At 38.1% G+C, this 13,502-nt stretch overlaps 4 protein-coding genes across 4 annotated transcripts; 3 read left to right on the plus strand and 1 right to left on the minus strand.

The window, feature by feature from the left end:
* Positions 1–425: 425 nt before the first annotated feature.
* On the plus strand, positions 426–2,028 carry LOC130735784 (2-oxoglutarate-dependent dioxygenase DAO-like). The gene is made up of 3 exons (XM_057587681.1): positions 426–899; positions 1,246–1,564; positions 1,645–2,028. The coding sequence occupies exons 1-3, from the start codon at positions 565–567 to the stop codon at positions 1,888–1,890; spliced, it is 900 nt and encodes a 299-aa protein (XP_057443664.1). The 5' UTR covers positions 426–564; the 3' UTR covers positions 1,891–2,028.
* An 821-nt stretch (positions 2,029–2,849) lies between these two features.
* LOC130740327 (2-oxoglutarate-dependent dioxygenase DAO-like) lies at positions 2,850–4,501 on the plus strand. The gene is made up of 3 exons (XM_057592892.1): positions 2,850–3,308; positions 3,712–4,030; positions 4,113–4,501. The coding sequence occupies exons 1-3, from the start codon at positions 2,905–2,907 to the stop codon at positions 4,356–4,358; spliced, it is 969 nt and encodes a 322-aa protein (XP_057448875.1). The 5' UTR covers positions 2,850–2,904; the 3' UTR covers positions 4,359–4,501.
* A 73-nt stretch (positions 4,502–4,574) lies between these two features.
* On the minus strand, positions 4,575–8,692 carry LOC130740326 (probable L-type lectin-domain containing receptor kinase S.5). The gene is made up of 2 exons (XM_057592891.1): positions 7,193–8,692; positions 4,575–5,831 (listed from the first exon to the last, which is right to left on the minus strand). The coding sequence occupies exons 1-2, from the start codon at positions 8,463–8,465 to the stop codon at positions 5,011–5,013; spliced, it is 2,094 nt and encodes a 697-aa protein (XP_057448874.1). The 5' UTR covers positions 8,466–8,692; the 3' UTR covers positions 4,575–5,010.
* A 1,584-nt stretch (positions 8,693–10,276) lies between these two features.
* LOC130740329 (uncharacterized) lies at positions 10,277–11,864 on the plus strand. The gene is made up of 2 exons (XM_057592894.1): positions 10,277–10,584; positions 11,170–11,864. Exon 2 carries the CDS (start codon positions 11,186–11,188, stop codon positions 11,615–11,617), a length of 432 nt encoding a protein of 143 aa, XP_057448877.1. The 5' UTR covers positions 10,277–10,584; positions 11,170–11,185; the 3' UTR covers positions 11,618–11,864.
* Positions 11,865–13,502: the final 1,638 nt, after the last annotated feature.

Below are 13,502 nucleotides of genomic sequence, written 5' to 3' on the forward strand. Positions count from 1 at the left end.
GCCACCACTACCTACCACCTGTATCGCCACAACCACCTTCCTCCACCGCCGCCACCACTCTGTATCACCACTTCCACCTCTACAGCACCGCAACAACCCCACCCTCCATCACCGCCATCACTACTGCCGCCACCCCCGCTGCCACCATCCATCACCACCCATTAACACCATCCTCAGATATAGTCAGATATTATCTATCATTATCCAATATGATTTTAGCCAAATTCAGTTGTGGTTAAGCCAAAAAAGTTACATACGGTTGAACTAATATTTTGGCTTAATTAAGCTAGATGTGGTAAGGCTTAAGCCAAAAAAGTAATTGTCTTAAGATCACGATATAATTAGAGACGAAATTGCATTTCATTTGTACTAATCAGGATTATAACTCATTATTCAATGCCCAAACACAGTAGAAAGTTCAAACTTCAAAGTTATGATTGTCTTGGTCCCTTGCCCCACGAAACATGTCTATATGCTGAAAACTTGAAAAGTACAACTTCCCCCCTACCTTTACCTTCAGTCTTGCACCACTGTATGAACAAATAAAAAAAGAGATACAGAAAGATGAAGGAAACTATTCCAGTGATTGACCTTGAGAAGATTTCAGATCAAGTAGAGCTCAACAAGCTAAGAGAAGCATGTGAAAATTGGGGTTGTTTCAGGATCATCAACCACTCTATTACAGCAACTCTCATGGCAGAGATGAAGATGGTGATCGAAACTCTGCTTGACCTTCCTATGGAGATCAAGATGCGCAACATAGACGTTGTTGTTGGCAGTGGCTACATGCCACCAAGTGCTACCAACCCTCTCTATGAAGCTTTAGGCCTCTATGACTTAGGTTCCTCACAAGCTGTTCAGGATTTCTGCTCCCAACTTGATGCCTCACCCCATCAGAGGTTTTTTCACTCTCTCTGGATCGGATTCTTCTACTTTTTTGAATTACTTATTGTTGTTTGGATTCATTATACATGTTAATCTTGTATTTGACTCGGATCACTTTAACTTGTTTTGAGTTTTGACAATGTATGAGATTATATTCCCAGATGTTACTGTAAATTTGTATAATCCTTCACTGATAGAGTGATATTTAGAATTACAGAAAAATTAGAACTCTTACTTTAACTAGCTAACATTGATACTTTTGCTTTTAAATCTAGCTTTGATTTCAGTTCTCACTAAGGGATAACTTCAGTTAGTCGCTTTTTTTATAAGTGTGAACGGTTGGCTTTGTTTGGTTCTCAGGCAAATAATGGAGAAATATGGCAAAGCAATTCATGATTTGGCAGCAAAAGTAGGACAAAAGATGGCTGAATCACTAGGCATACAAGGTGCTGGTTTTGAGGACCGGCAATACATGCTTAGGATTAACAAATATAACTTCACCCAAGAAGCTATAGGGTCACTTGGAGTTCAACTACACACAGATTCAGGGTTCCTGACAATTGTCCAAGATGATGAAAATGTCGGTGGCCTTGAAGTGATGGACAATGATTCTAGCTCATTTGTGCCTGTGCCTCCATTTCCGGGATCCCTTCTTGCAAATCTCGGAGATGTTGCTCATGTAAGTATGTTTGGAATATGAAATTACCTAATTCACTGGGACTTATATAAGCCTTAACTTTGGAATATGAAATTATGCAGGTATGGAGCAATGGAAGGTTTTGCAATGTGAAGCACCGTGTACAATGCAAGGAAGCCGCGAAACGTTTGTCGATTGCTACATTCATGTTACCACCAAGGGATGGAAAAGTTGAAGCCTCAGAAGAGGTAGTGGACCATGATCACCCACGTTTATATGAGCCTTTCAATTATGAAGATTATAGGAAGCTCAGACTCTCAGAGAAAATGTACACGGGTGAAGCACTTGAGCTCTTACGCTTGGCCTAGTTGTTAATTGGGACTTGGAATATATTCATGGATATTGATCCCCTACTGAATGACCATTGTGCAATATCAAAGATTTTAATATGTTGTTTGAATTGTCTTCTTAATTATAATTAAAAAAACAGAAAAACTTTCATACGAGTCCTTAGATGTCAACCAATTTGTCTTTGATCATTAACTTTCTCAATTAGTTTATACATAGAGAGACACACTGATTCCATTTCTTTGCAATTAAAATTTGAAGAAAACAAAATCTATACTTAATTATAAATCATGTCAAATTGAAATTGGAAAAAAAAAAGGTAAAATGTCTTCAGAAATTTTCTTCCCGTTCTTGAGAGGAAGAAAATTTAACTGGAAGAAGGGCAGCCCAACTTGCAGACAGAAAAAGAAACAAAAAGAAGTTGCCCGGTAGAGAGAAATAAATTGGATTGCCGGTGATAAAGAAATTAATCGGGTGATCAAATTGAATTGGGTTGAAAAAATAAATCTAAGAATCGAACTGATTGCAATCGGTTCGGCTCGGATTGAAGATGAAGTGAATTGATTAACCAAATAAATTCAAACTAATTACATTTATTTGGTATGGATCGTCGAGTTAATCGGGTCAATCCGAATCGATGAACACCCTTAATTACCCCTATTTTTTTTATTTCATCTTATTTCAACTTTTTTTTTTATCTTTATATTTTCTCAATTACATCTCTCTACCATGTTTATAATTTTCCTTTTATGTTAAAATTATTTTTCTCTATTCTAAATCAGCAGCAATTTGTGTATCACAAAACAATAATAAAACTCATATACATTATTTTTTCTCACAATCTCCCCCTTTTCTTGTCACATCACATATATAACATAACTCAGGTGTCAAAAGAAAAGTTGGTATACCAATCTTTATTGTAAGTAAATTTGGAGTTTATATATATATTTTTTTCCATTTTGCATAGCTAGACCAAATATACAGTACCCCAAACAAAAAAAAGTTGTGAATAGTTTTGTCCTTTCCCCAACTCTATGAAACATTTTGTCTCCCTTCACCCCATTCTCATTGATGAACAAATAAACAAGAGATACAGAAAGATGAATGAGAGTACTATTCCAGTGGTTGACCTTGAGAAGATTTCAGATCAGGTAGAGTGCAACAAGCTAAGAGAGGCATGTGAAAAATGGGGTTGCTTCAGGATCATCAACCACTCTATCCCTGCAACCCTCATGGCAGAGATGAAGACAGTGATCGGAACCTTGCTTGACCTTCCTATGGAGATCAAGATGCGCAACATAGACGTTGCTGCTGGCAGTGGCTACATGGCACCAAGTGCTGCCAATCCTCTCTATGAAGCTTTAGGCCTCTATGACTTGGGTTCCTCACAAGCTGTTCATGATTTCTGCTCTCAACTTGATGTCTCCCCCCATCAGAGGTTTTTTCACTCTCTAAATCTGATTCTTCTACTTTTTGGAATTACTTATTGTTGTTTGGATGCATTATACATGTATTTGACTCAGATCACTTTAATTTGATTTGACAATGTATGAGATTATAATTATATTCCCAGATGTTACAGTAAATTTGTATAATCCTCCACTGATAGAGTGATATTTAGAATTAAAGAAAAATTTGAACTCTTACTTTAACCAGCTTGCATTGATATTTTTGCTTTTAAATCTAGCTGGAATGTATTAGATTAACACCGATCTGCATACCATTTTTTAATAATTAGTACAGTTTATGTCTTTTATGTTGTTTTCAGTTCTCACTAAGGGATAACTTCAGTTAGTGGTTTTATTTGTAAGTGTGAACGGTTGGTTTTGTTTGGTTCTCAGGCAAATAATGGAGAAATATGGCAAAGCAATTCATGATTTGGCAGCAAAAGTAGGACAAAAGATGGCTGAATCACTAGGCATACAAGGTGCTGGTTTTGAGGACTGGCCATGCCAGTTTAGAATAAACAAATATAACTTCACCCCAGAAGCTATAGGGTCACTTGGAGTTCAACTGCATACAGATTCAGGGTTTCTAACTATTCTTCAAGACGATGAAAATGTCGGTGGCCTTGAAGTGATGGACAATGATTCTGGCTCATTTGTGCCCGTGCCTCCATTTCCTGGATCTCTTCTTGCAAATCTTGGAGATGTTGCTCATGTAAGCATGTAACAATGAGTAATCAACTAGTTCACTTGGACTTAAGCAATAAGCCTTAACTTTGTAGTATGAAATTATGCAGGCATGGAGCAATGGAAGGTTTTGCAATGTGAAGCATCGTGTACAATGCAAGGAAGCCACTAAACGTTTGTCAATTGCAACATTCTTGTTAGCACCAAAGAATGGAAATGTAGAGGCTCCAGAAGAGGCGGTGGACCATGATCACCCACGTTTATATCAGCCTTTCAATTATGAAGATTATAGGAAGCTCAGACTCTCGAAGAAAATGCGCGCCGGTGAAGCTCTTGAGCTCTTACGCTTGGCCTAGTTGTTAATTAGAACTTGGAATTTATTCATGGATGTTGATCCCTTACTGAATGAGCATTGTGATACATCAGAGATTTTGATATGTTCTTTGAATTGTCTTCATAATTATAATATAAAAGAACAGAAAAAACTTTCATATGGGTACTTATATGTCAACCAATTTTTGTCTTTGAACATTAACTTCCTCAGTTAACAATGAAGGGGGGAAATGAAAGAATGCAAACACAAAGATGAAACTTACATATTTCGTCAAAATTTATACATAGACACACTGATTCCATTTCTTTCCAATAAAAATTTGAAGAAAACAAAATCTATACTTATAAATCAAGTCAAATTAAAATTGAAAAAAAAGGTAAAAAGTCTACAGAAAATTTCTTCCAGTTCTTGGGAGGAAGAAAATTTAACTGGGAGAAGAGAAGGGCAGGCCAAGATGCAGACAGAAAAGAAACAAAAAGAAGTTTCCCTTTAGAAGAAAATGAATTGGAATGAGTGGTGGAAAGGCAGGCTGGCAAAAGAAATCTTAGTGCGTGTTTGGAAATTCTTGCACAATTGATTTCAAATCAGGATCAGTTCTAGGAAAAGGCTGATGTGAGTAGCTTATGAATTTCAGAATTGATTTCAAAGAAAGTAAAGTTGATCCAAACACGCTATTAGACTGGAGAGCTGTCGCCAAAGTACTCAACATGCCCTGAAGAAGATTGTGTGTCACCTTTCATAGGTGTGTACTCAGTAGTCATTGTAGTAAAGGTACTTGCAAGGCTCGCAAGATCCACAGCAGGCCACACAAAAGATGGCTTGAATGGAGGGACATGAGGCACAGGCACTGACCCAGATAAGATCTGAACAATTGCTTGCATTTGAGGTCTATCACCAGCCATAGGATGAGAGCATGCTAGCCCTAATTTCAATATCCTCTCTGCCTCTTCCGCATCATACTCATCCCCAAGTCTTGGATCCACCGCCTCCAATATCCTTCCTTCGCGGTGCAAGTGCCACACCCAATCCACCAGAAACTGGTACCCTTCAATCTTTGTCCATGGCCTCTGACCACATGCTACTTCTAAGAGCACAGCTCCGAAGCCATAAACGTCTGACTCCCTTGTTGCTTTTCCTGTGTGGAAGCACTCAGGCGCAATGTATCCCATGGTGCCGTGCACACCTTCGAGCTCTGTGTATGAGATTTTCTCATTCTCGAGTGCTCGGGCCAAGCCGAAGTCGCCTAATTTTGCGTTGAATTCGGAATCCAGCATGATGTTGCTGGCCTTGAGGTCCCTGTGGACCACTTTCTGATCATACTCATTGTGCAGGTAGTTTAATGCAGAAGCCACCCCTGATATGATCTTGTACCTTAAGGGCCAGCTTAGCGGGGTCGTGATGGTCCCTCCTTCCTCACAGAAAATGTGGCTGTCCAAGCTTCCATTGGGCATGTAATCGTACACTAAGAGCAATACACCATTTTTGTGACACCACCCTGCAAATAATTATCAAATTATTAAAGTGAAAAATATATGAAACATTGATGTGTATATAACATGAAGGCAATGGTAGATAAACTGTGTACATGTTTGGAAATCCTTGTGTAATTTATTATAAAGTTAAATCAATTCTGAGGACAAGCTTCTGCGAGCAGCTTATTTGAGGAAATAGAAGTTGATTCAAACATATTAGATAACCATTGACCACATGGTAGTCTCATTGCACTAATTGTTAGTAATTTTGTTAAAGGAGCCAAGCCAAAGTCAAATACAATCTAAAGCTTTTATATTAATATTACACTGGTTGGCAATGCTTGTAAGTGAAGGCAAACTAAATGGGTATGCATTGCTAATATGATATTAATTGAAGATTATGACTTCTGGCTTTTATCTTACGGTAAAAAGATTACTGAAGCACTGGCCGGCCAGATTGATATTTTATTGTTTTTAATTTTATCATGAATGGTTCTCCTTTCCTAATCGTAAGATCATGTTGGAAACTCAGATTTGTAAAAGATTGCATATATCGGTAATTTTCAGGCCTTCATTGGGATAAAGGGGCCAAGGAAGCTTCAAGGAATCAATCATCTTTCAAATGGTGCCAAAAGTCAGAAAGAAAAGTTAATATTGACTATGGACAAAAGGGAAGAAAAAAACGTCACTTTCAAAACTAAACGAATCCCACGAACATAAAAAGAGCAAACTAAAGTACCTATGGTTTGGATCAGACATGCACAAACAATATCTTTTCTTCTTCTTTTGAAGACCAGAGCACTTGAAAATTGAAATAGTCTTTGGCTTTGCGAAACTGAGTGCATATTTTGATACACAGTTGAAAATACAGTGAATTAAAATCACGGTTGACAGAAACAATATCCTCTAATGTTTGTAGCTGTTCACCCTGATTTTGATTTCACTGTAATTTTCCACTGTGAATCGAAACATAGACCTGGAACATGATTGAATGTATAAGGAGGGGTGTCTCGTAATTTCATAGGATACCACCACCAACTATTCCCATGACAGGTCAAAATTGTCAGCTTCAGCAATGTGCATCAATAATTAATGCAACAGATTCGTTCCAAACATTCCTAGGTAATCAATCACATGATCCGCACGGAACTACTGTTGGATCTAAAGTTCAGCTTGAATGAAAGCGAAACATGAATCAAAACAAATCAATTCAATCATGAATGAAAGCAATTAAATTAAAAAGCAAAATTTGTTCTCACAATCAATCAATTTTGAGACACCAGAATCATCAGAAGTTACTCGCTCAATTCAATTATAGAACTGAATTTGAGCGAGCAGCTTCTGATGATTGATGACGAACTAAATTTGCCATGAAGAAACTAACCTTGTAACCGGACTAAATGCTTATGCCGGAGACGATTGATGATGATGAGTTCAGACAAGAAATCATCAGTACTCTTCATCTTATCCCTGGAAAACATCTTCACCGCGACTTCCAGCTTCTCCTTCGGCAACATTCCTCGGTAAACAACGCCATAACCGCCTTGTCCAAGCTTATGCTTCTCGTCGAAATTGTTCGTCGCCTTCTTCAATTCGACATAACTGAACTCTCTCGGCGTCCCCGGAAGACTCTTCAGAGTCCCCAGAATCTGAGAATTAGACCCATCTTCCCTCTTCTTCTTCAACCTAATCCACCACAGTAATCCACCAATAACCGCCACAATCACAAACCCTAAACCTAACCCAACACCCAAACCGATTTTCAACCCGTTTCCACCATCACTCTTTTTGAAATCATCAATCGAAACGTTCCATCTCAGTACACAGTTCAATTCAATGGTGACCCCTGTTGAAGCAGAGAATCCGAAGTAGGATTTCTGGTTCACTATAGCTTTCAGATCAAGAGTCGAATTCAACAACGGCTTTAACGGCTTCGCCACCACCGGAACATACGGCGACGGCTGCTCCGCCATGTAGACTTCAATCCGCCTCCGGCCACCGTCGTATTGGATCCAGACTACGAAGAATTGAGTCCCGTTTGGAGCGATCTGGAAACCGAGCGGGGTCAGGGGGACGGTGATGTTGGAGACGACGCTGTTGATGTCAAGCCCGAGGTGGTTATCGTCGGGGTCGAACCTCTGCTTCACGGTGTCGAGCTCGACGGCGATGAAGCGGTTGGAGGAGTTTCCGTCGGTGGAGGCGTTGGTGAGGCCGAGGTAACGGCCGTAGCTGTTGGCAGGGATGGTGGTGTCAGGGGCGATGAGGAAGGCGAGGCCTTCGCCGGGAGTGGCATTGTTGACGCGGAAGATGTTGATGAGGAAGGAAGTGTTGAAGGAAGCGAGCTTCCCGTTTTTGCCATCTTCCCAGAGAGTGAACGGTTCCTTCAAGAGCACTCTGCCGGAGTTGTTGGGGAGGCTGACCACCGAGTTGCTGCCGGCGGTGTCCGGCGTGATCTGGAGTGCGCCTTGGTTGACCGTCGCGTTGGACACCACGTTGAATAAGTTGAAGTTGGTGAGGTTGAAGGGACCCAGAACGTGAGTCAAGGGTGCGGCGGAGCTTGCTGCCGGGAAGAGTAGCAGAATGACGGCGGCGGCGGCGGTGAGGAAATTCCGGCGGCTGAGACGCTTGAGTGTAGGAAAAAGTAGAAGAAGAAACATCGCGAAGAACAACAACGTTTGTGTTGGATAAATCTGTTTCTTCTCAGAAAATCAAAATGTGGAGAGGAGGTGTTGTGTGTAGTGGTAGCAGTAACTTGTACTAATAAGTTGTTTGCTTTGTCTTTGTTTTCTACGAAGTTTCCAATATTGAAGTTGGTGTTTTTGCTAAGAGATTATAGTATTCAAATCCATAATCCAACTCCACTTGACACCCTTAGCAATGGGTTTGACTCTTAACTCTCTATAGCGCTCCGATGGTTGAATCTCTTGTATTTAGTAAAATCTCATTTGGTGAACAATTCATTGTCATGAGGTCTTTACACTTCGTAGGTTATTTGATATGATAAAAAGAGAAGAGAAAAGAGTAACATGGTTGAATAGAAAGAAAGAAAAAAGAGTATTTCTTTTATGTAAAATGACATATTATTATAGTTATATTTGGTATAAATATATTAATACATTTGGAATATTTTTTATGTTATTTATTATAAATATATTTTTCATTATTTCTTTTAAATAGTTTTATAACTCATATCGTTTTTAGTTATCACATGTTTCACTTATAAATAATTTTTAAAGAATAATTTACATTTTAAAAACGAATATTATCTTTTAATAATATTTATATATAGATATTCTTGGAAGACAATTAATTACCATTATAAAAAATGTTAGTTTCACTATAGACCCGTAACTACCGCCCTGTTTGATATTTAAAAGTGTTTTTTCATTATTAAATTAGCATACCGTGTTTGCTTTTTTTCCTTCAATTAGTCACTAAACTGCTTTTTAGTATTTCTTTTCATTGAAAATTGAAAACAAAAGGACATGCTTTTAAAATATAAAAAGTCATTTTTGACAGGCGCGATGCCAACGTTGATGTATTATATTTGCGTGTGGAATTTTAGCTTTTTGCATGTGGCCTAAGAGCATCTCCGAAGCATAGTTGCTAGTTGGGTTGCTTAAAAACTATTTCGGTAGGTCCAGACTGACACATAGGATTTAAGTAACTCAAGCAGAATTCGCTCCAACCACTGTTGCTTAGTTTACTTTTAGTTGGGTCCCATTATACCTCTTATATTTATATTATTTCAAGGTAATGACATTATACAAGTACATGAATGAAAGAGAAAATATGATTTTTTAGTCAAAAAGTAAAGAGAGAGAAAATAAGAAACCGTTGCTTAAATAAGCAACCGTTGCTTAAATTTAAGCAACTCAACTGTCACGTCATGTTGCTCCAGTGGCGCTTCAAAATAAGCAACGTTGCTTAAGTTGCCAACTAGATTTAAGCAACCCCATTTAAGATGCTCTAAGGTGGTATTCCTGATTCATGATAAGCTTTGGAATTGCTTTCGTTTTCTTCTGCCACAACAACTTGACAATTTTTAATGATGTTGATCTTTATCTTTTGGGGTTTCTCTCTTGCTTGTTGCTGTGTCTACTAGTTTTATTTTAATATTGATAATAGCACAATCATGACCTTAAAAAACAAAGTAATTTAGACTGAAGCAGTTCAAATCGTTAACAAGTGAAAACATGTAACTAACTTTCTTTTGTTGCTACATACGAGTACAACCTTAGTCGTCCATGGTTGGTGCAGATATCACAACCTAGGAATAGTTCTTCTGCAAGATTGGACTTTCTTTTTTAAATGAAAGGTGATGTAATGAAAATTAGATACAAAAAATCTTACAATGATCCTATAAATTATGATCAAATCTCCTAAATTTTTTGAGCTTTTTTTAATGTTACATTTATGAATTTATAATGCTACATTCTGCTGAACTCTTCACTTATAATAGATGAACAAAATTTCTGAATTCTTCACACCCCTTTTTTTGTCGTTAGTGCTTTTTTCTTCTTCTGTGTATTGAACTATTGATTATATGAAAAGGAATGGTTGAAATGATGTTGCATGTGAGAATGAAAGACATGTCATCAATTACCGGCAACCGATATAAGCAGCAACCAAACCCCCAATTTGCTTTCTCTGCAGATGAACCCTAATTCCCTTTCTCTTTCAAGTTTCAACCTTCAATATCTCATCTCCATCATCTTCAACTTTGCAAATTGGAGTCACAAGAGGAACAAGATCTTGCTCAATTGCCACCTCAAGGTTTGTCCTTCTCTGAATTTCACCCCAATTTATGGTTTTTTGAGACTTTTTCCTTCCTGTAATCTCTATTGGATTTCAATTTTTTGTTTTGAGAATTAGGGGTTTTGAATTTCGTTTTTTGTTTCTTCAAAATTGGTTCTTTGGCTTTCAGATTGTTGTGTTTATTGCTTATTTTACCGATCTGAAATTTGGTTTTCTGTGGAGTTGATGAATTGCAGAAAAAACTAGGTCCAAAACTTTTCTTTTAGGGAAGGTTTTGAATTGCTATTGTGTGATTACTATGTGATGCTTGATATCGTGGAAAATTGCTGATAAATATGGCTCAATGCAGCCACGATTGTGATCGCGATAAAATTTGAAGTTGCAATCGAGATTTAAAACCATGCTTTTATGCGGGCACAGTTGTGGTCGCGGTAAAACTTGAAGTTGCGGTTGTAATTTAAAACCGTGCTTTTAAGACATGGAGGAACAATTGTGTTTTGTTTCTGGGGACTATTGTTGTATGTGTTGTTATCAGTTTTTTAAGTTTGGCTAACTTCATGTTGTATGTGTTGTTATGGTTTTTTTTGTTTTGTTATTCTGCAGTGATTGTTGGTGAGAAATGCAAGATCCGAGGATTCCTTTGTCGGAGGAGATCTTGAATAATAAACCCAAGAAGAAGAAAAACTCATCCCAAAAGGCGCCTCTGTTTCAGTTGCAAGGGAACAATGTGAAGGAAGATGGACATGTTCCTCTGTCGGTAAAATCTGGACAGAAGGGTTCCAAAAGACACTTGATGACTGAAGTCTCGCCACCTTTTCAGAAACAAGAGGGTTCCAATTCAGATTCGTTGCCTGACTCATCTGCTGGTGGAAATGAGTACCGCGCATTGAGGCGGAAGTATATGATGTTGGAGGATGAGAGCTTTGCATTAGGGAAAGAGCTAAGGGAAGTTGAGTATGAGGTGAAGTCCCTTGAAGATGAGAAGATTGGACTGCTGGATCAGCTTGTTGTAATGGAAGGCCTTGTTGATCCATCAGAAATTCGCTCATAGTGCTTACAACTATCTAGCACTCTGTATGTCATTTCATGATTCATCTCCTGATCATGTGACACCTATATTTTGCTATATAATGCCTAAAACAGAAGTCAATGTTTGACTCCTTCTGTGTAGCACTTTAGAATTTGGATGAATAACATCATTTGTAGAGACTAAATCAGTTTAAATTCTACACTTCACTGATGTCTAAAGTGCAGACAGGATAGTTCAATCATTGTCTTTAGTCATAGTATTTTGTTCATATTTCTTGTTCAATGTGGTTATATACCATCTGGAGTCTCCTACAGTTTCATGTGAATTATAAAATTTTGTATTAAAAAGCAGCAGGATTCTGTCATTGGAAAATTAACTCGGGTCGCGGCTCAACTACAGAACAAAGTTTGCTGTTGAAGGTGTGTCTGGATTAAAAGGGTGAAACAATACCATTCATGAAAATTGTTGCACATGATGATTTCTGATATGCATAAATCTTACTACTTGTGCATTTTGCAGCTAATGATTGAAACATAGTTGTGGTTTTGCTTTTGTGATGCAGGAGCAAATTAATTATGAATTTATTATTTTTAGTATTTTTAAATATATTTAGGATCATTCCGAATCTATTCTGTTTTTAATTAAGTTTAGGATCAATTTGTTAGGATTTGTTATTTTTAATTACTTTCTAATTGAGTTTAGGATCTTTTAGTTAGGATTTTCATTATTTTTAGTTTCATTAGGGTTTTCCTATTTCTCTATTTAAGCACGTGTAAGGCAATAGCCTATTCAGTTTATTATTGATAATCAAATTTGAGATTTTTCTCTCTTTACTGGTGGATTCCAGAGTTATCTTTTTAGGGTTCAGTGCTTGCTAACCCTTACTTTCTGGTGGATTCCAGAAACCTTTTCTTTTAGGATTTGCGCTTGCAATCCTAGTACGACTTCCGCTGCATCAAGTGGTATCAGAGCAGGCTTTCTCCTGTCTCTTTTCTTTGCTTGATCAACCATGGAAGATCAACCAATGACCAAAGCAGACCTGAAGGATGTTACCGCGGCTCTTACCGCGGCCCTAACTGCTATTACGCAACATATGACACAACAGATGATACAACATATGGCGACGTTCACGGCGGCTTTAACGACGCAGATCAACAATACCAACAACGGTAACCGGCGACGAGACAGGAGAGGGAAACCACATAGGTTTCCGCGCGACAACAACAACAATCGTTCCGTTATATCTTTACCTTCCCAATCTTTGCATTCACCATCCGTATCTCATCCTTATTACCAAGTTCAGTACCCAACCTCTAAAACCACCGAAACTCCACACCCCCAACCTGCTACATCCAACCTTATCAATCCTTACCCCAACATATCACCGACTGCAAATCCAATTTCCTTGCCACAACCCCTACCAAAACCTATTTCAAATTCATGTCCATCTGCAAGACCTATGTACGCAACTTCTTCGGAATCAGATTCTCAAATTTCATTTGCGCCATCCTCTATTGTTGACATGGAAGATGAGGCAAAAATGTTGGTGGATGATTTGGTACCATCTGCGCAGAAACCAAGGGAAGTAGACGTTACAAAAGATGAAAACTTTGGCCACATGAAGTCCTCAGAGTTTCTTACATTCAAATCTTCAACTCCGCTTCCTACAGGAGTACAAAGCATTATCCCCTATAATTCAAAAGCCCCCAATGTTATTTTGGAGAAACTGGAGAGGTTAGAATTGCTTAAAGATAGTGATGGTGCTCATGAGATATTTGTTGAAGGAGATGATGAAAAAATAGTTCGAAGTTGTAGTAATGGTGTTGTTCGTTTGGTTGGTTTGCATATTGAAGCCTTTTATTTAGAAGAGAACTTGTGGTCAAGTTCTTTGGAAGAAGAGGAGAAT

This window comes from Lotus japonicus, chromosome 2 (assembly GCF_012489685.1).
Source record: "Lotus japonicus ecotype B-129 chromosome 2, LjGifu_v1.2".
Lineage (NCBI taxonomy): Eukaryota > Viridiplantae > Streptophyta > Magnoliopsida > Fabales > Fabaceae > Lotus > Lotus japonicus.

Excerpts from the sequence above, each read along its gene's own strand:
- LOC130735784 (XM_057587681.1), top strand. The coding sequence starts at position 565 with ATGAAGGAAACTATTCCAGTGATTGACCTTGAGAAGATTTCAGATCAA. Across the intron at positions 900-1,245 it reads GATGCCTCACCCCATCAGAG|GCAAATAATGGAGAAATATG; the intron begins GTTTTTTCACTC and ends TTTGGTTCTCAG. Across the intron at positions 1,565-1,644 it reads ATCTCGGAGATGTTGCTCAT|GTATGGAGCAATGGAAGGTT; the intron begins GTAAGTATGTTT and ends GAAATTATGCAG.
- LOC130740327 (XM_057592892.1), top strand. The coding sequence starts at position 2,905 with ATGAAACATTTTGTCTCCCTTCACCCCATTCTCATTGATGAACAAATA. Across the intron at positions 3,309-3,711 it reads GATGTCTCCCCCCATCAGAG|GCAAATAATGGAGAAATATG; the intron begins GTTTTTTCACTC and ends TTTGGTTCTCAG. Across the intron at positions 4,031-4,112 it reads ATCTTGGAGATGTTGCTCAT|GCATGGAGCAATGGAAGGTT; the intron begins GTAAGCATGTAA and ends GAAATTATGCAG.
- LOC130740326 (XM_057592891.1), bottom strand. The coding sequence starts at position 8,465 with ATGTTTCTTCTTCTACTTTTTCCTACACTCAAGCGTCTCAGCCGCCGG. Across the intron at positions 5,832-7,192 it reads GCATTTAGTCCGGTTACAAG|GGTGGTGTCACAAAAATGGT; the intron begins GTTAGTTTCTTC and ends AATTATTTGCAG.
- LOC130740329 (XM_057592894.1), top strand. The coding sequence starts at position 11,186 with ATGCAAGATCCGAGGATTCCTTTGTCGGAGGAGATCTTGAATAATAAA.